General features: G+C 39.3%; 1 protein-coding gene across 10 annotated transcripts in view; it reads right to left on the bottom strand.

Moving 5' to 3' along the window:
• DCLK2 (doublecortin like kinase 2) overlaps nucleotides 1-26,884 on the bottom strand; it is a 140,810-nt gene that overhangs the window by 53,062 nt on the left and 60,864 nt on the right. For all 10 annotated transcript variants that reach the window (XR_008958649.1, XM_026499450.4, XM_026499451.4 and 7 more), the window contains exon 3: nucleotides 2,453-2,555. Coding sequence is in view for 9 of the 10 variants with exons in the window: in XM_026499450.4 (XP_026355235.1) it covers nucleotides 2,453-2,555 (103 nt within the window). In the remaining variant the exon portion in view is untranslated. The remainder of the gene's footprint in view (nucleotides 1-2,452; nucleotides 2,556-26,884) is intronic.

Here is a 26,884-nt window from a genome sequence, read left to right as displayed (position 1 = left end):
TGTTAATTTGAATAATTAAGAACATGGGTTTGGGAATCATGCAGATTTTGAACGAATCATGAATTTGATTTTGCTAACTGGGGGACCTTGGTTAGGTTCTAAGCTTCAGTTATTTCCCCTATGAAATTGGGATAAGAATAAAATCTGCTTCATAGGCTTGTTATAAGGATTAAATTAGATAACATATTGTCTATCATTTACGTTAAAATACTTCAATTTATGTGGTGAGATTACAGTGTGGGTTGGTTTTAATCTATACCTCAGGGCAATAAATTAACATGTGAAGTCCCTTAATCAGGAAAATACACACCAGGGGAGGCTAGTTAGCATTTGAAAGACCTAATCAAAACCTCACTCAGAAGGGGCTGTAGCGACTTCAGTTTAGTTAATTAGCAGTGTGGCTGTTAAACAGTATTCTGTTGTTGAAAGGAGTGGTGTGTGTGTTAGTCAGGAACATTTTAAAGTCACTGCCACTCTTCCATAAGCACAAGCATAAATCTACAGAACCAATAACTAGAGCTTCAGAACCACTCCCTAGTTTTAGGACTCTCAGCCAGCCCTGAAGCCAGTTCTTGAAGGAGGATTCTGTTATTTGGCTAAGACTGTGGTTTAGCATTTCAATGAATCTTTAATGCAAGAAGTTGTCAGAATCCTGAAAGGACAGAAAGTTAGGACTTTAAACACAAGTTAAATAACTGGTTAAAAAAACATACACAACTTTTTCTCCAAATAAATATACTAGTGGCAGAATTAGGTTCAATTTTATGACCTGCTGGTGGTGGTATAATAATGACGTTTACAATAACAATGAGAGCAATAGCACATACAACAGGCGCCCTTCTCAATGCTTTATATATATATAGACTCATTTAATCCTCACAAAATCTTATGAAAAAGCCAGTTATCCTCAGTTTGCAGAAGGTTAGGTAATTGGCAACTGAGAGGGAAGAAATCAGTAACTTACGCCCACCTTTCACTATTTGAGCCCATCGATAGCTAACAATAAAAACCACGAATGATAAAACCAGCTTAGGTAAGTTTACAACATACACATAAACCACAAAGTACAATGCCTGGGACATACATAGTATATGCTCGATAAATATTTTGTTGTTGTTACCCAAATTAACTTTGTAACCTAGAAGATATCATTGTGTTTCAGTGTCTCAACTTCCAAATTTGCTAATACTGACTGACATCAAAGAAATACAATGAGATTAAGCTAAAATCAAGAAAGATGTAAAATATAGATGATAATGCAAATGCACGTCTGAGTCAACCTTAATCATCCATGAGAACAGGGGATAGCATAGCACGCATTATACAAAAGGACATTTTCTGAGCTGCTTTACAGTGGTATTACCAGTTTAAAGCAGGGCCAGTCCAACGGAATATAAAACAGTACAGAAACCCTCAATGAAATCTGGCAGCAGTGAAAAAATGAAACCAAAAAAAAAAAAAAAAGTATAGATAATTGAGCCCCAAGCACAAAGCAGATAAATTACCCCCAAGGTAACTGACAAAGTGTAGCAGGAAAGAATTACACAAGGAAGTTTGGTACCACAAAATGTATCATCCTGAATTTTAACAAGTTAATGGATCACAGCATTTATTTGGTAACATGCTTCTCTAATTCTGGATGGTCAGAATCACTACAACTGGAAAGGGTCTAGCATCAGTCTAATTTTTGAAAAGCCAACTTTGCTCACTCATGAAATTAAAGAGTGAGACTATGTCTTTTACATTGCTCTATGTGAAATGTTATGTTTATATGATTTTACCTTATTTAAAGAGGAAGTTGACTTTACTATCAGCTAAAATAATCACTATGACTGTAATAGGTTTAAATTAATCCAAGATGAAAGAGTAAAGCAATTTTCCCAGAATCAGTAACACTTGCAATCACTGAGGTTATTGCTAAAAAGTTGAAAACTCCATACACTGGAGAAAGGGATTTTCTTATTCTATAAATGAAAATAGCTTTATTTTTTTTTCTGCATATACGAACAATGCATGTTGTTTTTTAAAAGTTGCAAACCATAAGGTAAAAAGAAAGCTAAGACAACCACAATTAACAATTTAGCTATTATCCTTTTACATATCTCATTATGCACATAGGAAATGTACAACAAACCATTTCAAATTCAATATAGCCCATATATTTAAGGTGGCATAGTCAGCCACTGTTCTGAAACAGGCAGAAAATCCATTTCAGAGGCAAAACAATGCAGTAAAAAGACAATTCGTTTTAGTCTACAAAATGAAAACCACTTAAGTTTTTTTGTTTTTAACTAGGCAAATGCTTTCATTTTATTCTCTACTTTCATTAATTCAAAAAGAGTACTGCCAATGTCATCTTTTTTCAACATGCCAGACCACTCAGCATGGACCAACAGACTAAACCCTGAGCCTCTGTTTCAGGGTTACCAGGATGGTCAAAGAATTGCCTTACCACTGTGATCCAGGACAAAGTCATCTTGGGCATAACGGAATTTTTCAGGTCCACAAGCAATAAAAACATCATCATCACCAAAAAAGTCTTGCAGACAAGTAACCTAAAAAGAAAAAAAAAAATCACATCTAAGAGATAAATCAGAAACATTAGAAGTGAAAGAAAAAGTCAGCAAAATTCATTATATTTGCAAGCCTCACCTATAATATTGTGCTGGAATGAAAAGCAATTTAATATCACACTACATACATGTCCAAGCACTCTACTCTTCACAGAGCACTTCCACACACTTTCCCTGACCTCAGCGCAACAGAATGAGGAGTTCATAGCTGGCATTAATATTTGTTTCACAAGTGGAGTTGAGGACATACACGCAAGGTGACGTGCTGTTTTCCGTGTTTCCCCGATTAATGGGTAGCAGGGCTGAGGCTGATGGGGATCTCTGTTCTCAGTCTAATTTCTTCATTTCTACCCTTCCTCACTCTCCCCCCTCCCAGCTGTGTCACCCTGGGCATGACTTCTCTGTACCTTTGGTACAGTGCCCCTTAGGTTGTTGGGGAAATAATGCATGAACCCTGCTGGGAACAGTGCTGGGCATCTCCAGGAATGGTAGGTATAAAATGAGTAAGTGACACAACCGATTTAAACAAACATGTATTTTGACTCAGACACGGACATACCTCACATAATATTAAACAACTCTTGTCTCCTTTCACTCAACAAATTCGTTCTGAGCATTTACTATGTGCCAGGCACCATTCTAGATGCTACAGAAACATCAGTAAAGAAATAAAATGAGACAAAAATCCCTATCCTCATGGAGCAACTGTGAAAAGCAGCACAATAGAAATGGGTAAGTAAATTAATGCAATATAAAAAAGTGAAAGATATAGCAGAGAAGAGAACAGTGAATGTGTGGGATGGGTGCAACAATACTAAATAGGGTGGTCAGGGAAGGGCTCACGCAAAGGTGATATTTGAACGAAATATTAAAAGAGACCAAGGAGCAACCATGTGGGGAAAATGTTCTAGGCAGAGAGCACAGAATATGGAAAAATGCTGTGAGGAGATCAGGCTTGGCATGTTCACAAAAAACAGTCCTGGAATACAGTAAAAGAGGGGGAAGAATGGATCAGAGAAGTAAGGGGAGAGGAGATGACGTAGGGCCCTGTCAGCCACTGGTAAGGACTTTGGCTTTACTCTGAGATGGAAAACCATCAGAGGCTTCAGAGCAGAAGACCGTCACAATGTGACCTCCCTTTTAACAGGATCACACTGTGCTCAGACAAGACTGTAATAAAAGGGCAAGGGTAGAGAGCATTAAAGGCTATTGCTACATCAGGCAAGAGATTAGAGTGGCTTGTGCAAAGGTGTTAGGAGTGGAGGTAGTGAGAGGGGGCTACACTACCCCTTGGATATGGGGATATGAAAGAAGAGAGAAGAATATGATGGCTCAGGGTTTTGGGTTTGAGCCACTAAGAGGATAGGGCTGTCATTAACTCTGACAGGGGAGAATCCAAGATAATGGACAAGTTTAGTGTTGAAAGAGTGCTCATGAATGCAGGTTTGGAACATTAACTGTGAAATGCCTATTAAACATCCAGGTGGAGGTGCTGGATGAAAAGCTGGACATACACAAGTCCGAAAGTCATGGGAGAGATCTGGGCTGGAGATATAAATTTGGGACTCACCAGCGTATAGATGGTATTTAAAATCTTGAGATCAGTTATGGCAATGAATGAACATAAGGAAAAGGTCTAAAGCCTGAGTTCTGAAGCACAGTAACATTACAAGGTCAAGCAGAAAAAGCAAAACCAGCAAAGAAGACTGAGAAGGAGCAACCAGTATGGGAGGAAGAAAAATAAGAGTTTGTAGCTTAGGGGAAACCAAGTTAAAGAAGTGTTTCAAGGAGGTGGGAGGAGAGGGCGCTCACCTGGGTCAACGTTACCAACAGGCTAAGATGAAGATTGAGAAGTGGCCACTGAATCAGCAACATAGAGATTAAGAGGAACAGGTCTGACTTGATCACTGCTGTGTCCTCAGCAAAGGGTCTTATTTATAGAAACTGTATAACACAGTGTCTCTGACCAAAAGAGGAGCCCTGCCCCTAAGCCCTCTGACTGCACCTCCCATCACACCCCAGTAATCTGGTGCACTGCCCTGAGGGGGAAACAATGATGTCCCCAAAAGCAGCATTAAGGGTCGACTCAGGATCCCACAGTCTGCGTGTGACAGAAATTCTTGGTTCTAAAATGAAAGAAGTTATCTAGTCCATATATTGTTTTAGAAAAATCAAAACCTTTTACGCTGGCATCGTTACTGTGTCATGGGGTTGCATCTGACTAGTTAGGAGAAGAAAATTGATATGAACACAGATGATACAAAAAACTAGACTGTACTGATAACGAGTAAATAAGGAATGAATGAATGGGAATGTTCTCTCCCTCTACTGCTGCTGATTTAAAATACAAGTCCGTTCACATTTTTCACAACACAGACATGGACTGTTTGGACTGTCACTATTATGTTCCACTAAACTGTAAAGTTAAAATGCAGCAGAAACAGAATACCAGCAGAGAAGCAAGCTGATGAATATGATTGAAGGTAAACTGAAATAATATCTGCAGAAGGGGGATGAGCAGGTTTCAGTACTGTTTTCACTTTCATTGTAGAGGAAACTCAACTGATAGTGTTATCTAAAATGCAAGTATCAAGGGAGCCCGGCCGGCTCACTTGGTAGAGCATGAGGCTCTTGATCTCAGGGTTGTGAGTTCGAGCCCCATGTTGGGTGTACAGATTACTTAAAAAATAAAAAAAATAAATAAAATACAGGTGTCAGCCCATGAAGCATTTGCGAAGCATAAGCGTTTGTCTGGAGTAGAGCACTACACGGCCGAGCCTGTGCCTTTTCCTTTTTCTACATGCAGAAAGCTCGGGCAAGATACCAATTGTATCCTTAAAGACTAAATGTGATCACATGTGAAAGCAGCTGTTCTTCTTCATTTTCATTAATTCATGGCCTCAAATACTTTTTAAAAAATTTAACTTAACGGATAATCTTTTCTATAAGTATAAACAAAATAAGTACATGCTTTCCTACAAGTTCAACAAATCAGATATTTTCCCAGAAAATACCAGTGACAACTTGGAAACATTACTTTCATGGTCTTGACTTGTAGAAAATTACAGACAAAAAAATTAAGAAATTTTTTTTTAAGATTTATTTATTTATTTATTTGGCAGAGAGAGAGAGAGAGAGGCAGTGAGAGAGGGAACACAAGCAGGGGGAGTGGGAGAGGGAGAAGCAGGCTTCCCGCTGAGCAGGGAGCCTGATGCGGGGCTCGACCCCAGGACCCTGGGATCATGACCTGAGCCGAAGGCAGACACTTAACAACTGAGCCACCCAGGCGCCCCAAGATATCTTTTTTTCTTAAATTAAGATATCTTAAACTTCTAGAAATTATATACAGAAATGTGATTCGTATAATATACATATAAAGACATGTATACATATACTTGTAAAATACATATAAATATGTTTATACGCGTATATTTAAAAATATGATGTTTCTACCAACAGCATCTTGATATAATTATAAAAGAGAAAAAAGATTTGACTTAAATGTAATATAGCAAAGCAAAGCACCAGTTTATATCTATATATGTAAGCCATACACATAAATGTCAACATTTTTAGATAATGCAGATAACCAGAGAACTGTAAGTGCACCATTCCAATATTATGCTACAACCGTGTAATACTGGGCCTCCACACAGTACAGTCATTATTTGCCCATGCTTACATTTTACAAGCATACGGACGACATATTTAATTGTTCCTAGTAGTGTCCCAAACTCAGTCAGTATTTTTCAAAGTGAAGTATCTGATAAAATGCCAGGGTCTGACGTAAGCTACAATAACTATTTCTCATCAATGGGAGTCACATTATTTTATTACTGTACATTCATTTTAACATTAACCAAGTGCCTACAATATGCCAGGCATAAACTAAAGCCAGGAAGCACACAGTCTATTGGTAGAAATGGATAAGAAAAGTAACAGTTACAGTTCAAAATGTTACAATAAGAGAATACTGTAATAGAACATCCTGACAGTTATAGCAATAAAGAAGCATAACAGAGCATCCCATAAAATAAAATATACAATACCTTTAGAATATTTCATATATTTGATTACTTACATAATTCTAACTTTTATGTTTTTTAACATATTTCTTGTTCTTTAACTGTGGTGGTCTTGTTCCTTTTATCATAAATTTTATTTATTTTTTTAAAAGATTTTATTTATTTATTTGACAGCAAGAGAGACATCCAGCGAGAGAGGGAACACAAGCACGGGGAGTGGGAGAGGAAGAAGCAGGCTCCCAGCGGAGAAGCCCAATGTGGGGCTCGATCCCAGAACGCTGGGATCATGCCCTGAGCCGAAGGCAGATGCTCAACGACTGAGCCACCCAGGCACCCCCTTTTATCATAAATTTTAAAACCTGGGATTGAACATTGAGCTATGGGCCATGTCACTAAAGCTGACTCAGAAAAGAACATATCAATACCATGAATAACATCTGAAGGTCCTTCTTAACAAGGGTGAGGAACGTGTATCAGTGTAAAAGACCTCTTACTGCCTGCTTCTCAATTCTTCAAACCAAGAAGCTTTTCAGGAATAATGGATATTATGAGGCTCATGAAAGAAGCTACATAAGTAAGGGGGAAGTAATATTTCTGCTAAGGTACAAAATTAAAGCAATCAGTAGGACCTAATGGGGAAACATCCAACTGAGAAATAATGTATCGATAGGAGCATATCTAAGCTTTTCAAAGGAATGTGGGCCATTTAAAAACAGTAATTTTTCCTGTCCTTCAGGAGACAGATTAATTAGGTCGGGGTGACTAGGTGGCAGCCATAATTTTAGTGCTAGTTAATAGATTACACAGATTAATAGATTACTTAACAGCCACGACCACTTCCCCCCCCCCACTTGTTCTCTGTTAAAGGATATAGAAACAGATACAAAGGCTTCAGGTCTGACAAAGATATTATGCATGTATTAGGAGAATAAAACTTTTCCTCAAAAGAAATAGGTAGAGGACTCAGAGATACAATCTTCCCTGGACATTCACTTTCTGAACCAGAGGAGGTCTATTTCCTGACCCATTGGCACACGGGAAATCTTGCATTTCTTATCCTTTCAAGAGTTACGAAACAGTTGGTGGTAAAACAGTTTGGATTTTTCTAAGATCTCTTCTTACTACAAAATTCTAAAATCTAAATAGTTTCTAAGAAAAGCTTATTTATATTTTTGGAGACTGTTTCTAAAAGTTAAGTGAGTAAAAAAGGAACCCTATTTTAAGTGGGTAAATAGCAACGTCCACCGGGATTTCTTTCTGTTTCAGCCTCATGTGTCTTCAAAGAAGTTCTCAAAGAAATCTTCAATGAAATCTTGCTGCCCCTTCCAAATCCAGGTGTTCCCTTAATTCCCCCAACATAGACATTATCATTGAGGTAATTGCTTGGTTTTGTGTCTGGATCCCTCACCAGACTGTGAGCTCCATACATTTAGGGACACTGTCCTGTTCATTACTATAATTCCAGCACAGTCCATAACATCTAGCATAAAGGGTCTGTTCAATAAATTTCTATTAAATTAATGAAATGCTTTGAGTCCCACTTCCTCCAAATAGCCCTTCTCTCGAGGCTCCACTTCACACTTCTTCAATGAAGTCCTATCAACTCATTATCATGCAAGGCAGTCCTTGTTCCCAGATTTATGACACTGGTTATTCTATGCCAAGACAACCTATAAACTCTTTGAACACACCAATCAAATCCAAATATTCAGCTGTTGGTTCAAAACCTTCTCAAGATCTTCCTGGGTGAAATCTGAAACTGGCCCCTTACTCAGCGGACAGGGAGAAACCACAGAAAGAGGCAAACTCCAGGTTGGTAGGTAGCAGTTCTAACAAGCAAAGGGAACTTACATATGAGGCTTGTCTTGGGTGGCAGCAAGACAAGTAGATCCCTGCACTTGCCACCAAATCTTAAAAGTTCACATAGAGGTTTTAACTAGGTTCAGTCACATATACCATGCAGATGTTCTCAGCACACATCACCATCTCAAGGCTATGTTTTCAGAGCAACCTCTGGGGGAAGGCAAGCAGAACCCATATTGCATAGACGGGGGTGGGGTAAGGGAGCCTCTGACCCCGCACATCTGCTCATGGGTCAACCAGCAATCACGTCTTGATGACCTCCCCCAACATCAGCAAATACTTTATCACATTTTGGCTTTAGACACCTTAACTTTCTAGAAATTCATTTTAGATCATGCAAGCTCTTTCAGGAATTAAATGCCTTTCATCATTATTTCAGGGTTATCTCAGAAAAACTACTTACGAAATCTACAACTACAACCATTTGGTAGAGGACGTTTAAAGAAAAGCAATTTGCTATTAAAACTCCCATTTGGGGGGTGCCTGGGTGGCGCAGTCATTAAGCGTCTGCCTTCGGCTCAGGGCGTGATCCCAGCGTTCTGGGATCAAGCCCCGCATCGGGCTTCTCCGCTGGGAGCCTGCTTCTTCCTCTCCCACTTCCCCTGCTTGTGTTCCCTCTCTCGCTGGCTGTCTCTCTCTCTGTCAAAGAAATAAATAAAATCTTTAAAAAAAACAAAAAACAAAAACAAAAAAACCTCCCATTTGGTGCTAGTCAGACTTGAGGATGTATTAAATAAAGGTCCCTTGAGATACCTTCCAAAACTATTTTGTTGAAAATTTCCAAGACCTAATAAAAATGCAAAAGAAACATCATTGAATTTCAGTAAAGGACTAGTTTAATCTGGCATTAACTTATTTAAACATAGTCAGGGTAAAAATCTTGACTCCCTTGAAATGTCTATCTTGTAGAACAAGAACTATATTTTATAGAAGAAATGGGACTGAGATGGGGAAACTGAAGGACTCCATGAAAATCTGATTTTTTTCTCCCTTTCCTGCTTCTACTCTTGCTAGGACCTGCACTCCTGCCCTACACACGCCTTAATGTACATCCTCCTTGTAAGGGACAAGGAGTTAATGATTTCTTTGGGGTCTTCCAGCATAATAGATAACATCCAAGGAATGACTAAGAAGTCATCAAGTGCATATTCCAGACCACCCGTGCTATCTCGACCCGAAGACCCATTAGCTCCAAGGAATAACACCTGGGTCCTCATCTTTGTTCTAACCAGTTCCTAGATGTCCAAGAGGACACATACACCAGACCACAATCCTCAATAAAAACCCCCAAGACCTCAAGCAAAGAAAAGACTTCCCCCTTCCTTTCTGAGTCTCCCAGATGCTCTGTCTTTACCTGCACTCTCTCTACATCTTCAATAAACTCTGCTTTCACCTCCTGATGGCTTGTGTTTGCTTTCTACCCTGCGTGCAGACAGGGACCCACTTGGCTGGTCCTGTGCGACCCCCTCTGGGTCCTTGGACCTGGCCTGCCAGCATCAAGATGATGGATATCAGGAGTATAAAACACACGTTGGAATTTTTTATGGATTTTCTTTAATTTTAACTGTGTGTATGAAAGAAAGAAGCAGAGATTAGGAACAAAAGTCCACATCTATTGAAATTAAAGGCCTTCATTATCAGAGTCCAGTTTTAAAAGGCTGTCTCTACTGAAGAGTAAAGAACAAAAATTTTTTTCTAACTTATTTCTAAAGAGGATTCGAAGGAGCTCAGAAAAGAAGTCCACTAATTGGCTTATATTTGAAACTAATATTATTACATCAGCTTTTAATGGAACTGCATTGATACCCTTGATTTCTTTTTCCTAAGAAATGGACATAAGTCATAAATTGCCAAAAAGGAACTGCATTTAATTTTGGACCCTCAAAGACTATTCTACCATACCTAATTTTTCTACCATGTAAACAAATGGAAATACAGGTTTTTTAAGATATAAAGAAAATCCAAAAGACAATTTTAACATACAATAAAGGATAAGCCTAATAACTGCTAAGCCATTATCTGTTTCTGTTGCTAGCATGGAGCACTTTGTTGTTAAATACATTACCCCCGTGGACACTTGAAAGTCATAAATTCAGCAGGCTGACCTCACCATAACCAATATTATCCCAGACACACACCACCACCTTTCTTTCTTTCTTTTTTTTTTAAACCAGTTCTACCCTTAGAATATAAATTCTACTTAACACAAGCAGGAAAACTCATACAGGAAATAAAGAAAAGGTAAGTTATTTAGTTCTTCCAAAATGCTAGGAACAACAACCAGAAAAACAAATTCACAGGTCAGTAAGCAGGGGCTGGGGGTCTCCCATTTCTTTACCCTCTACCCAGAATACAATTAGCATAAATAGCCTGCTTTGTTCCCAGTAAATGCTGGCTGGCCTACAGTAAGGGAAGGATCCCTTTGTACAGTAAAAAGAAAGCCACTTAGAATAGCAATGTTTTTCAACTTCCTGTAAAACCATTCAGCCAGGCACTGGCAACCCTGTGGTTGCCATGGAAACAGGACTGAAGCTAAGAGACGACAGTACTTGACAGTAAAGGGCCTCTCAACTGCATCTACACAGAACTCCTGACATTCAGTTTGTTTCCCGTAAAAAAAGACTAGACCTAACCTTCCCTCTCCCACTGTGGCCTCTTCATAATAATGGCTATTCACCAATGACAACTAATCACAGAATCCTGAGACCAAAGATTTGGTTTCAGGAAATACCTCTATCCACAGGATGAAAATATCTTGAAAAATTCATAGATATTTGGCTATTAAATGTGTTCTGGAGGAAAGACAATGATCACTCTTCCTAGAAATGAGGTAATTTCTAAGCTGACCCTCTGACTGCTCCACGCCCCGGTGTTAATTCCCACAGGAAAAAAGTGTCAAACCTACTCTGGAGCTTTCCACCAATGGAAGGAGGCTGCAGCAAGAATTTAAAAGAATTCACTGGGGCACCTGATGGCCCAGTTGGTTAAGCATCCGACTTTCGATCTCAGCTCAAGTCTCGATCTCAGGGTCATGAGATCGAGCCCTGTGTTGCTGGGCATCAAGCCTTACTTAAAAACAAAACAAAACAAGAATTCAGGTAAGGAAGTCAGAAGAAACCTATTAAACCCATCATCATGAGTTTTCCTCTAATTCTGGAGAAGCTGGAGCTGAATGTTGGCAAGCAGATGTGACTAGAACTGGGGTCAATGCTCTCCCGGACTCTGTCACCTTCGAATAATAAACACAAATACCAAATCATAAGTGTTACAGGAGGGGCAACTGACAGCCAAAATAAAATCTTCTAATCCAAATTTTTCTGTTCCTAAGAGAAAGGGAAAGGGAACATAGAATACCTAACTACACACCGTACACTATGAGTCTCATTTACACATGAATTTCCTTTAACCCCCAGAACCTTGTGAAGGAGGCACTGTGATTCCCATTTTATACAAGAAACAAAGGCTCACAGAGGTTAAATAACTTGCTCAAAGTCAAACAACCAGAGAAGGAGGAGCTGAGATCTGAAATCTGCCTATGTGACCTGGAACATACTCTTTGTACTTGACCACACACTGTCTCCCTAAGGAAGAAAACAGTGTGATTTAGTCTATGAAAAACAAGGAAAGAGAGCTTACTGAGGTAAGTCAGAGAAGTTTCTATACATGCCAAAACCTAAATAACCAGACCATTTTTCTATGTTTTACGTTTATGAAGTAAATGAATGGCAAGTACATAATTTCTACCTAGGATTTATCTTTCTTTTTTTTAAGGATCAACTTCTAAGTAATGTCATAAGGTCAGAACAGTTTGGGCCAATCTCCTACACTTTAGGGAATACTGAATAAGTTCTGAAATTGCTAATTCCAAACAAATTGGCTCTTTCTAAAAACAAATTACAAGCACGAGTTAGAATCATATGGTTTTAGAATAGGACTCGATTTGCTGCCAGACTGGAAATTCTAAGAGTATAAACATGTATTAATAAATATTATGACCTTTAAAATTTTAACATAAAAGCAAAACCTGCAACATTTCCAGAAATTTAGTCTCTACACATAAAAATCCATCATCAGATTAGTCCAGCCTTATGGCATCAGTTTACATATGGTGAGTGCATCCAGGTAGTTAAAACCCTTGGAATCAAGACAAAGAGATCCATTAGTTAAGGTAGTGTGGAAAAATTTGGCCAATTCCATACTAGTTTGGAAAACACCAACCACTCAGCATTTATAAGTACAAAAACCATTTGTATGCTGTAATACACTAGGGCTATTTAGGTCTGTAGGAAAACCATCCCTATTTAAAAATTATTTTTTATTTATTATTATTATTTTTAAGATTTTTATTTATTTGTCAGAGAGAGAGAGAGCACGTGCACAAGCGGGGGGGGGGGAGCAGCAGGCAGAGAGAGAAGCAGGCTCCTCGCTGAGCAAGGAGCCTGATGTGGAACTCGATCCCAGGACCCTGAGATCATGACCTGAGCTGAAGGCAGACACTTAACCGACTGAGCCACCCAGGCACCCCCTATTAAAAAATTTTAAAAAAGGAATCATGTCCATCCTTTTTATGTTGCTTTCATCTCAATAAAATTGTTTTCCTCCTCCCATCATGCTCTGAACCTTCACCTGCTATATCAGAAAGATCCCCCAATTACCCTTTTAGCAGCCTCCCTGCCCACTTCTAGTATGCTGCATTTAACACCCAGCAGGCTGAGGGAGCTATTAGGTTTAGGAAACGTAGGCACAAAACGAGAGTAAACTGGGTATGGGCTAGAGGCTTTGATTAGAAGGAAAGAAAATAAACTTTAGTGCCCCAATTTCACACTGTGCCCAAACTTCCCTTTGCATATTTCCTAGTTTTAAGCTGTAGGTCCAGCCTGGTGAGTTGGCTAGACTTGAGTCCAAAATAAGTGGGGCAGTTCTATGCTGCAGAAAACATAAGATTTTGGTTTCTATAGCTGCATCTATTTTCACATGACAAGGACTCAAACTTGTCATTTTCAAACCAACATAAATCCTACATGAAAATCAATGAGAATCCCCCTCCCCCCCCCCCCTGCCGTGCAAGCTTCTTAGCAAATGAAAGTCTCACATCCACGGCCAAAGAAATCCTCTGAATGTTACATGCCTGTGGCTGTTCAGAAACGGAAAGCATGCCATCCATTCGAATTATTTATGACAACATTTTTTAAACGAAAGTGATATTGGTTGAGGCAAATACCACAATTAGATCTTCCTGTTTAAAAGGCACCTGTTCCTGGAACATAGCCAACAATTGTTACACTAACATGTACGTAACTGATCTGCAAGTTCTTAGAGCAGATACTTAGTTGAGGAGAATTCAAAACAAGATAGCTCAGTTTAGATTTATGTGTTTATCAAGACCCACCCACTTCTACCCGTAGAAGAGTGATATCTATTGACTGTGCACCTCTACTCCCATTTATGTGGAACTTAAGAAGAAAGGTATAAAAATCTTTTGTTGTTGTTGTTTCATTTTAAGGTAATTTAATATATTTAAGTAACCTAGGACCAGGCCAAAGACTATAGCAAATAATGCCCAGCCCCAGAGTTAACAAAAGTTATGTCATGCTTGCCTCAGATTCCTTTAATATCTGGAAATAAAACATTATAAAGTTAAAATCTCTTTTGTTTCTGGTCCCCAAGCCCCATTGCTCCCTCCCACCTTCCTTCTTTCCTTCCTTCCTTCTCCACCACCTCAGGAAAATACTATCAAGCTATTTATCATGGGCCCTTCAAAGCCATGTTTTTAGCCTTTGTATTATAGATGAATATATCCATAGACAACCAGAATATTTACTATGTCTTTAAATTTTTACACAAGTTATATCATACTAAATGTATCATCCTATACTTTGGTTTTGTTTTGTGTTTTGTTTTATTTTTTGTTTTACCCAGTTTTGATTCTGAAACTTAGCCAGGTCTTAATTCTTATTAATTCCCTTTTCAGCTCACTGATCCAGTCCTAAATATTAATTTTTAAAACATTATCATTCTACCAGTATTACTTTTGATAAATTGCAAAGAAATTCTGCATACCCTCAATACTTCCAAATTCTTTTAAGTAAATGCCTGTTTTCTCATAACATTTTCATTTTAGTTATTATAACCATTATTAGTGCCCAAGTTCTCAGATGGAAGAAAAGATGTATGAGACAATTCTTTCTTTGCCCGCAAGACTTCATCTCCAATTATGAGAAAGGAATACACAGCAAATGCTTGACATTCAGGCCTAGAGATTCAGGCATAACTGTTATTCCACAGAAAGGTTTCTTGACCCAAAGAAGTATAAACTCTGCAAAAAGAATCTTTAAATTACTAAAACTTGAATTAGCTATATATAAGTTTTCAAAAAAAACCCTACAAGATGCCTTAAAAATTACTAATTCATAGAAATAGTTCCTTTTAAAAGACAAAGCAAAAGAAAAAGAAACCAAAATCACAAGTCAGATTTATTCTACGTTATAACACAAGACAGGTTTTGAAGGCACAGGAAACTTCTGTTTCATAGGGAATGCATAAAAGGAATCCCTCCCCAGAGAATTCCATAAGCTGGAAAAAACTGATGAACTGTATGCACGCACAATTTCTTATCTTTTTCTTGCATCCAAAGAAATGATATTCTTTCAAAGAAACATCTATTTATTTTTTGCAAATCTCCAGGGGTTTCAATTAAACTGAGACTGGAATCAGCAAGTAAGGGAAGTTGTCTGTAAGCATTTATCATCAAGTTATATGCCTTGCTTAGGGAGCCAGCTGTCTTAAATAACCATCCCCTCCCTGGGGCCACAAGTCTGGGCAAGAATGCTACTCATGTCAGAAACTCATGTCATGAGATTAGATTTGAATGGAAAAGCAAAGGCAACGTAGTCTCTTTACTCCAGCTGGGATTGATTATTCCCTTTCCAACAAGGACGTTGTTATTTAGCCTGAAAAGAAGAGCCTCCTTCCTTCTTGGATATTTTCCAATCCATCACGGCACCTGAGTGACTTAGAGAATACTCTGCCTTACCACAACTTTGAAGCCTCTCAGCCTCCCTCCAGGAAGATGTCTTGGTACATTATTTCTCCATCAAGATGAACAGAAGTTACCCTTGGATTCTCGTGGTGTGGCAAGGTTAACTTGGGAATCCAAGCAGGTGAATAAAGCCAGAGGGAATATCAAGATGGAGGCCGAGGTAACCTAGGTCAGCATGAGCTTTTACAGCCAAGGAGGACAGGGAAAACATCCAACACCTGGAGACTGTGTCCATCTTTCTCCCTACTGTTACCCAGAGCACCTGGCACTATGCCAGAGTGTGGAATATTCAGGGAATATTTATTGAGTGAATGAATGGATGAGTAGCACAGAGGCAGGGGACTCCAGGTTCAGTGGCTCAAAGTATTAGATTCATGGGAGGCAGCTTTTACTACCAACATAGAGATGGGTATGGAAAACCAAAGGGCTTAGGCAGGAAACATATGTGAGACAAGGAGATGGAGGCATGTCAGCACAGTAGTAAGGATTTGAACACAAGCAGGATCCCAAATGTACACAAATGTTATTATCACAATACACCCCCATGTTCCTACCCTCTACCACAACAGCTGGTTTGTCTCTAACAGCTTAAACAACTTAAAGGGAATACTCAGGCTTACAGCAAGGATAAAGATAAATGGGACCCCATGTAAACCTTGGTCTCAGAGCGCTATGGACAGAGGGGACGTGCTTCGAGAACGGGGAAGGAGCTGAAGAGTTGGGAAAGGGCTTCTCCCACACTGAGGCAGGATCTCCACTGCACCTTACTAAAACAGGGAAGAAATGCCAAAAGGGGTTACTGTCATCATGGTAATTTTGAAAGACTAACTATGAAAGCTTCACAAATATGAGACCTGGGTCAAATGGCCCATAAAGTCCTTACAATCATCTCTACCAGTTGGTGATAAGCCCTGACAGGGGACCAAGGACGAGTTCCTTCCTCACAGCCTGGTAAAGAAGAGCCCTCTTCCTTGTCTCCATTTCTCACAGGTTCTGCCTTAGTCTGGCTTGAGTCCCAATTCCGCATTAGAGACATACTAGTCCCTTCTCCTCCAGCTCCAGGAGAAGGACTAGCTCAAAGACCAACAAATAATTTCCATCCTTAAAACCACATCTTGAGATAGCAGTTGCTGCTTCTGGTTAGTGTGTGGTGATTTTCTTCAGTGCTTCCCAAATAGTATTCAGGACATCAGCCAGCACTGTCTTGGATAACAGTCTTTGGCTAAAATCTTCCCAGGCTAAATAGTCTCACCAACAGAGAAACCTGATGAACAAAGTTTGCAGTGTATTTTTTTAAGTGCCATCTTCACATTTAAAAAAAAACTTCATGATTTATTCAGAAGAATGGGGTTCTGAAATGATTAGGTTTCTATTTTAATAAAGACTCAGGTCCCCCTTCTAAAATGAAGCATGGCCATATAAACAAATAAGAACAAAGTGGCTCACAGCTGCATTAATTCGTAAAAGCGGCCATCAGCTTCTAACAAGCATGACTGGGTCTGGGGTGACATGGCAGGCATGGTTTTAAAGTGGAAGGGGACCCTGTTACAAAAGCAGCAGCACTGTTTCTACATGCTTCACTCCTTGAGAAACCACCCTGGGGATAGCAAGGCCAATAAGCAAACTCTTCATGAAGAGGTCTGACAATGGGAACCAATTCCAATCCTTCCACCCCAGGACACACAGGATGCTGATGGCTACTCAGAAGAGGAAATGCCATGCACAACAAAGAGGGCTGGTAGGAAGGACATCCTGAAACTGGCTCTGTGGGTGTGCGCACATGTCTGTGCTTGTCTGGTGTGTCCACGAGGGAAGCACTGTTATCTGTGTCGTGGTGACTGATTCCCTGGGCTCATTTCCCGGGTACTGAAGCACAGTGTTTGAGCACCGCTACTGCTAACAAGTCATGTTTCGATATACCCGCCTTCCTCGCCTTCGGTACAGTGGGATTAATAATCATGGAAGATTCATAACCCTTTCCACTTCACGAGAGTTCGGCACTCCTTCCCTCTTAAATCATCAATATCATTGTGGGATAAATAATTTGAATATTACTCTCATCACTGCCATGAGCTGTACATGTAGCAAACCCCCTTCTGCTCCTTTTGTTTGAATTGGCTTGGCTCTCTTTCCCCTCCCAACCTCATCCAGAAGCAGCACTCCTATTAAAATTCATGATGTTTCCCTCAATGCAAGTGTCTGATTGCAGCTGTCAGTTTCCCAGTTCAAGGATTTTCATACTGCCTGAGAGGACAATGCAAGACTCGCACTGCTACGGAAATAGGTCAAGCTCAATTTTTCTATTTCAGTTCTGCTGCCAAAAGTGTAGGCTTTGCCTTCTAGAAAAAACACGTCCTTTTGGGCAGGCTCAGCACTTAAGAAGAGGTGAAGAGGGCACACTTCTTTCCCGCACCAGGGAAACGACCCTGTCTTCCTCACACAATGCCTCAGAACCTTTGTTCCATCCTGGTGACTCTCTGGAAGAGCCTGTCTTTTTGTTCTTTGTTATCGTGCTTCAAAGACATTGACACACCAAACAAAATGGACCACAACAAAAGAGGAACTGAAGATAGGACATCAGACGCCAAAAAGATTCTTAATGTCCCAAAGCCCACAGTCACCCTGATGAGATGGTTGGTTTTTTCCACCCTGTGCTACCTAGAAAAAGAAGGACAGACAAGTGGAAACCACCAGGTCTGTTACACACAATATAGCCCAGATCCATCTCCCCAATTCCTCTCCCCTCTCCTCACTCCCACATGTACTTACACTCTTCTATGTGGGGTCAATGCTTTAGAAACACTGTGTAAGAGGGAAGGAAGAGGATAGAACATTCCTAAATACTCAAAAAGTCAATATAATGCAGCACTACTGATGAATTAATAGAACTACAAGGGACCTGGCATTTATGTGGTACTAAACCCCAAACCCACCCCATTCTACAGATGTGGAAACAGAAGGTGATAAGTGAATTCTCTAAGGATTCAAATGCAGTGGCAGGATTAGGAAGAAGCCAGGTCTCCTTACTCCTAGGGGCTCCTTCTACTTTACTCCTAGAACACAAAAAGGAGAGAGGCATGCCATCGAGAGACAGATAATCGAACACCCTGAACCCAGCTAATTTTTCTTGTACTGTCAAGCAAAGATAAGAAAGAAGGCATCCTTTAAAAAGAGCACTCACTAGAGAGAGAGGAGACCTGGATTCTAACACCTAAAATTTTTTTGTTAACCTCAAGAAGTTTATTAACCATCCTGGGACTGGGTTCTTTTGCTCATAAAACGAGGGGCTTGGAGTACGTGACCCGTAGGTTCCTTCCCATATACAGGAACATGTTCCCACACTTACATTCACTGAGCTACATGGTCCTGGCACTGCATCAAGCACAAAGGGGATTTAAACAAAACACAAAAAAGAGAAGGTCCTTTCATCAAAGAGCATTCACCTTTCTTTCCTACTATCTATTAAGTTGAGCTAGGTCTTTAAGCATACAGGATAAAAGAACTTGGAATACATGATGTTACTGAATACCTACCATCCACAAGGCACAAGGCTTGGTAGTTGAGGGACAACAACTAAGTAATAAATGAATGGCCATCTCTGTAAGCAGGAAATAAGATATTTCACTTCTCAACGGTATTGAGCCGTATTCTGGACCTGTTACAAAATGGACTCTTTTGCCAATTTGTCTTCTATCCAGTCAGAATGGCCTGGAGGGCTCTGAAAAAGGTTTCTTAGAGAGGAGGTGAAGGGGCAGGCCAGACTAGCCAGAGCAAGGGGTTCAATTCCAATCGTAAAAGAAATGGAGGCAAGAAGAGACAGGACAATGGAAGTTGTGGTAATGATACCTGACACTATTTCAAGCACAAATTGCAAGCTACAGCCAATGTCTGGTCTTCTAGAACATTCCATAATCATTTTTACTTCTGTACCTTGTTCATATGCTTTTCCTACCTCCCCTCCCCACAACTCCTGTCCTCAAACTCTTCTGCCCTCCCAAGGTTGAGAGCAATTTACATTCTTTAGGAAGATTCACTTCATTTAATACTGCTATCCCTTTCTTTATCCCTGGTAACATTTACTTTCCACATCAAACATATAACATGTTAATTTAACTTAATTTTTGACCAATTTTATAATGATCTCTATTTTATATGGGTATGTCATATCAACAGGACTGTAAATTCTTTAAGAGGGATTTAAACAATTCAGACTTCTGAGTCCGAGACTTAGAAGTTACTCTTGAAATCATTAAACCCAAATTCCCTTAGTTTATAGGCAGGTAAACTGGGATGCTACCTATAGGAGCCCAAATAAGTCAGAAATACATGCTGAGGACATCATGAACCTAGCCACTGCAGAAGGGAAAGTGCAGTTACTGAAAGTGAGGAAGTTTTTTGGTAACTGCTGTTTCAATTTCTGTAATAACTACTTTTACATGAGAAAGGTCTCTTTAGATGTCTCCATCATCAAAATCAGGTGATATGATTTTACCTGATTAATTCTAAACTTACAGTATGTCAAATCCTTAGTACAGGTTTTTAGAAAGGAAGGGTCAGAGACCAAGGTTCTGCTGCTAAATGATGATGAAAATGTGGTCAGGTAACTTGGCCTCTTAATATTTCAGCTCCAGTTTCCTTCTAGGGGAAAAGAAGTTATCGGACCAAGTAACCTATAAAGAACTTTTCCACTGCAATATGCTATTTTTCATTTCCCAATATGAGAGAAAACCCCTTAGTCTCCTATTAACCATGCTACTCCTACTGTCTGTGTATTTTCTACCTATTACCTTCTTTTTGCTTCCAGCCTAACTTTGAAAACTTCTAGTTTCTTGTAAACTGAACAGAGGTCAATGTTTCTCTCAGTTGCAGTTGTTGAAAACACTTTTAGTGATTTCCTCCTTTCCCCAATACAAATATCAGCAGGGATATTTCTTTTCTCTAATTTTCTTTTTTGCTTTTCTTTTCTTTTTATTTTCACATTACCTGCATCAAGGGTTGCCAGATAAAATACAAGACATCTAGTTAAATTTAAATTTCAGCCAAACAACAATCATTTTTTAGCAAAAGTATGTCCATACAGTTTTTCCCCCCTAAATCTGACAACTCTACTAGCATCTCTCAATGAATGATATCGTTCTTCAGGCTTATTCAGGGATTTTTAGGAATTAATTTTTATGTTGGAAATATTTTAGTAATTTTCCAAAAGGAAAGGTCCTACTTATGTCAGATGAGAAGTTTCTCCAATCAGAGTTAGTACTCTCGAATGTGAATTCAAGACCACTCTCTTCACCTAGAACAGCTGGAGGAAGGGTCTAGGTAAGAGGACACATGGGAACCAAGAGTCTTTGTCTTAAGCCAAGAAGATCCAAAAAAATGTGTGAAACCTGACCAACACAAACACAGAGACCTGCAGAGATGGACCCCCCTGCTTCCTCTGGGTAGTGATGGTAGAGCATATGCTCTTCCTGAACCGTAGGATGCTCATGGGGCCTTCCTACTCATAACACCTTTTAAACATTACATCTCCAGATTAAACCAGATCATCTGCCCTTGACCTTCAGAAGCAACATCACCTTGGGGAAACTGACATAGTTCAGCTTGGTAATCAGCTTAATAGAATAAGCTAAAATCTACAAATGATCAGTGAGAAATGCTGATTAGACATTTCAAGAGCACCAACTGATTACAGGGAGAGCACATGCTAAGTGCCATTGCCAACTTGATGCAGAGTTATTAACCAAGAGTATTAATGGAAAACTATTACAGTTTTAGGACTCCAACAGCTGCCACACGTACAGAAGTATGGAACTTGGTTCCCTGTCCTGGCTGCCTAATAATCTAAGGGTAGCACCACATAAAGTACAGCTCCCTCCCTTTTTTGGGAGAGAATGAGGAAGCCACAAGATACAATGTTTCTCTAGCTTTTCCACTCAAGTATTAGATATAAGTCTCCGAAGTTAAATTCTGTTACGTATTAACTGAAGTCTGTAGTCTCATTTTGCTGACAAATAACTAGCAGGCTGGTGCCAGGTCAGAAGGCAGATGCAAACTACTTTCTTCTGTAACTTTATAGGAAAGCTTCCTTGCATATTAAATACAGGAAAGGAGTCTCTTTCACAGTGACTTGTGTAGCCACAAAGAGAGTCTGCCCTTCAAAAGCCAAGGAGATAACTCCTGCAAAGCCCAAAGAGCTGCCGTCTGTAGGCCTGATACCTCGCTCTTCCCTCCATGTGAAACAGATAATGTGGGGGCATTTTTTCCTTGAAATGAGAAAAAGCAGATTCTAAATTGCCTTTAACTAACTGACGGTCCTCTGATGAGTGCAATTTATCTCTGGAGTAGGAAAGAGAATTCCCTCAACCCCACCCCAGTAATGTGCTTCCCAAGAGAATAATGTACCCAGGCAGGCCCACGGAGCCCCTCTTTAATCAGACGCTATTTTCCAGGATCATAGGCATCATTTGGCAGTGTTCCGCCCACCATTTATTCCTCTGACAAGGAAGAACTCTGAAAAGGAGGCAAGGCTCCCTGACATTCAGGGGGATCTGAAAAAAGTCAGAAGCACTGCTTTTTGAGGGTTGTCTCCTAATCAGAAAAGGACCAGCAATCAGCTCAGCGAGAGCCCACCTCTTCTTGACAGCGCACAAAGATTGCACGAGCAGAGAGGACTTTTAATCACTGCTTGGAGCCGGGCTCTAATTACAAACTCAGATAAAATATGCATTAACATTTGCATCTTGGGTAGTCATTTGTCACACAAAGAAGAAAATGTCTACTCTTCACACAAGTTGGCACTCAGACCTTCACCCCTTTGGAGATAAAACACCAGGGAAATACTCCATCTCACAAGCAAATAAGAATGTCAGGAACAAGTGGAACTTGCGTAAGATTTTTAAACAAATATTGTGTTGGTATTAGCATCTAAACTCTCTGCAATAATTGGAATCCAGACTCAAACACCGGGCGAGCCAGTTAAAATTAAGGTAGGTAACTCTGTAAATGTAACCAAAGGATTCAGGGTAGTCCTCTGTTGGTTTTCAACATCCTAAGGCTCAAGGTTTCCACTCATTTCCTAACAGGTCAATTTATGTCCTCACTGAAACAGGTTCTCTCCTCCAAGCCACAGTCATTATTCCGACCATAAAACGTTTACCATGTGTTCAAACTAATACACAGCGTGCAGCTGGCAATGACGGTGCCTAACATAATGCACATCTAAAAGCAATCGTTAGCAATACGAGCAAATTCCCCAATCTAACCACCCTTATGTGGGAAGACAAATTAAAAAAAATAAATAAACAAAAAAACCCAAACCTCAACCCTAATCCAATCAGCAGTGATTGTATATAAAATTGCCACCTAATTTCAGCAAACATCCATGGTATTTCTAACAGCTGCTAGACCTACAGAACAGAAATAGTGTTAATGCTCTTAAAGGCGGACAAAGATCAGAAGAAGCCACAGAATTAAACACTCACAGCTCAATGACTCTCTTTAATTACAAAACCCCATAACCCACAGTTGTTAAAAGTAAAGTGTCTTTAAACAAAGAAGTTCTCAAAGTTACCGAGAAAGTGTATTCCATCATTAGAGAAAGGAATATTCATGCCCTCAGGGAATTTTTCCTAAAGGTTAAGGATGTGCTTGTTTTAGGATGACTGAACCCATTTCTTGCCTCCAAAATCAGAGATTACTCATCTAAGCCAAACAAGTGTTTTCAGAAACTTGTATGATCAAAATCTTTAAAGGAGAACAGTAGGATCTCAGAGAAAGGACTTTTGGTTTCCTCTATAAGATGTAACTGAAACCCAAAATTAATCATTACTACCCAAAGAGACATGTTATGGTAAACCGACACATGCTATAACCAGTTGTGAAATGCTTTTAAACTGTGTACACTCTTATTGTCTTTTCATTAATAACTAAATCTGCTGCAACCTGCTGTGAGGTTTAGGTACAGGCTTTTAATTTAGGGGAGGGTTTGGGGGTAAAGAAGGTGTGTGCACTATAAAGAGTATTCCTCATAGTGGTTCCCACCATGGCTGCATATTTTTAAAATGCTGTCTCCTGTCCCAGACCATTTAATCAGGCTCTCTGGGGTGCGGGGTCAGGCATCTGTATTTTATCTGTAGCATTCAAGATCTCTCCAGGTGATCCTAATATGCATCTGGGGTTAAGATCCACCGTCTGAGAGAACAGACATTATACCCTAATTTCCAAGGCAAAACCGAAGGTTATCTTTATATTTACAGATATAAAAGCCATAAAGAAAGATCAGAATCAGTACGACAAAGGTGGCTTAATGGTTTGGTACCGTCCTTAATTATGGCAAGTTGAGAAAAAATTTTTTAAACAACTTCCTAAGATCGATGAGAACTCTGGTGATCCCTCACCTTACACATGGACATTCATTCTTTTATTATAAGGCTCAAGTGGGAGTGCAAGCCAGGACATTTTAAAAACAGAAAAACTGGATACAAACTAAGTAAGTTATTTAAATATGTGTCTCAAACACATTACGGTTGACCCTTGAACAATATGGGTTTGAACTGTGTGAGTCCCCTTATACTAGGGTTTTTACCGCACAGTACTATGAATAAGTATTTTCTCTTATGATTTTCTTAATAACATTTTTCCTTTCTCTACCTTTCTTTATTATAAGAATACAGTATTAACACATATACAGCATGAGTGTTAACTGGCTGTTTATGTTATAAGGCTTTGGTCAACAGTAGGCCATGAGTAAGTTTTTGGAGAGTCAAAAATTATACAAAGATTTTCAACTTCAAGGTTGTGGGAGGGTCAGTGCCTCTGATTCCCATGGTGTTCAAGGGTCAACTATATAATCTTCTGGAGCCTACCTATCCAATGTTTTGTTTTTTTAGGTAGTAAGTATTACTGACACAAAATGAACAACCCTTTTAGAGCCTCTAAAACTAAGAGTTTTATTTGAGCCCAAGTTAGGACAGCTGCCCAGGAAACTCACAGGGAAGAAGGCATTTTGGAGAAGGAACAGCTTTCACAGGGTTATATGCTTTTTTACATCTTGTAAAAGCTCAAAAGATTATAAATTAGCATATAGGTAGGAATCACAAGTTTTAACATCAAGGAAAGCAGGGAGTAGGAGCACTGGATCAGTATCTAAAGGACAAGATGGTTTTCTTTTAGTCTCAAAGCAGGTGCACAATGTATGCTTGGTGGGCCATAAATCAGGCTTTCGGTGTAAGCAAAGTTTATGTACAGTCATGCTGACTTAGAAAGAGATCTAACGTGGTTTCCTTTTTTATCTCGTGCCTTTAGAGAGTTTTTTTCCTCTCATGAGTATTTAGTAATAACTACTGTTTACTGAGTCCTTACTACGTACTAAAACCAGAGAGGAGTCTTCCTGAATGTTCTCTTAATTAATCCTCAGGACCACCCTGAAAGGTGAGTGCTGTAACTATCCTTACTCTATAGATAAGGAAAGGATCTCAGAGAAATTAAGTTACATAGTCTAGTCACACGGCACAGAGGTAGGGAGTGAGCTGGGATCCTGGGCTTTGAATTAGCATATGACCGAGCTCCTACTGAATAAAGGAGGAAATTAATGATGATTAAATGGCTGGTTTCAAAAGACAGGACTCCATTTGAGGAGGTGACTGCCCTGCAGAATGAGTCAACAATTGTCATTTTGCCAATATTGGAAGAAAGGAAGATGTGTCATACAGCCACACTGCACCCTCAGTACCACTCCTCATTAGACAATTCTACTGTCTTAAGAGGCTGAAGAATGATGGGACCGGGAGGCAGAATACAGGAGTGAAAAAAGTATTTTTCTGAATTTTGGTCTGAGTTACTGTCCTCTGTGTTACAGTTAACTTCCAGGTTAAACTTATCAATACCCTAGGAATCAAGATATACTGGGTGTTGTATGCAACTGATGAATCACTGAATTCAACTCTGGAAAACAATATGGTATATGTAAATTCAATCAAATTAAAAAAAAATTTTTTTAAGAGTATTTACAGCAAGGGAAGCCTTTAAAATAACAGCCCTGGGGACAAAAAGCTCAGAAATCACCATTAAAAATTGACCATGCATTTGATTTGAAATTTTATCCACTAAAATACTTTGCTATCTATTTACCATGTTAACTAAAATTAACATTCACATCTTTCATAATATGGGCCTGAAATTTTAGGAGAGGGTCACACAAATACCTATGGAAGATAATGCTAATTAGACTAGCCCTAAAGCCCCATCCTTAAGAAAAAAATGCAGAGTCTAGAGCTGCTCCCTAATAATTCTCTTTTAATATATTTTAACAAATCAAAAACAATAAACAGAAGGCGGTGACAGTAAGAAAGTCACAGTAGGAAAAATATGCTCTGCTGAAGCGTTATTGAGCCTGGGAAGACACACGCCATACGTAAGCCTCTGCAGTATACAGGATGCAAACTCCAGGTATCATCCCACTACACAGATAAGGAGTCAGATGTAATATCTCACTATTTTCTTTTAAATTTAAGTTCCCTAGACAATTCAGCTCTAAAATAACAATTTCACAAATCAAAATCTCTCATCTCCCACTTTCCCAGCTCTTTGTAATTTGCCAGTGGAATAAAATACTTACAAATGGAAGCACCTCTCTGTGGACTCTGGGTGCATCTGTGCATACTTTCAAATGGATGTGATCTGGTTTCCTTCCTTTTCTCACAAACTGTTAATATATTAGAAAACCAAACTGATTCCAGAGATCTTTGGTGAGTTGTTGTACTGAATTATGGGGCGTTACGTTGTCTTTTATCAGTTTCACATCTTATAAATTATCTGATACAATCCAAACAAGTGGAAAAGATCTTGGACCTCTGGGAACTAAAATATTTGTATTTTGTTTCTTTGTAATGCACATCCTAGATATATTACCCTTTGAAAACACAAACACAGACTGATATCTAGCTCTTGAGGGAAGACCTATCAAGTGGCTCTCTAGGCTTCAGATTCACCAGGATCCATTAATTTTTCTAATTTATAGAGGTTAGTTGAAACTGCAAATAGAAAGCACATTTATTACTGTTTTACAAGACCCTTATGAGTTCAAAGATAGCCTACAACTAGGCAATTCTACACTGATTTACATCACAAAAGGGAAACTTCCCCATTTGCTCCTCAACTAACTTCTCCACATCCTCAGTGACTGATTTTTACAGCTCCTGTTCACAATCCATATAATTTAAAGCTCTTACAAAGCGATCAGATGTTTTACCTACATATTGCCTCCCTCCCTTTTCTCATTTCCTTTTAATGCAAATGGTTTTAACTAGCTCAGTAAGTTTTTGTATGTTTGGTTTTTAAACTTAAAGGAGTGGGTATAATTTAAAAACAAAACACTGAATTTGGAGTCA

The sequence above is a fragment of the Ursus arctos genome, unplaced genomic scaffold (assembly GCF_023065955.2).
Source record: "Ursus arctos isolate Adak ecotype North America unplaced genomic scaffold, UrsArc2.0 scaffold_11, whole genome shotgun sequence".
Lineage (NCBI taxonomy): Eukaryota > Metazoa > Chordata > Mammalia > Carnivora > Ursidae > Ursus > Ursus arctos.
Note: the sequence above shows the minus strand (reverse complement) of the source record. Positions and strands in the feature narration are given on the sequence as shown.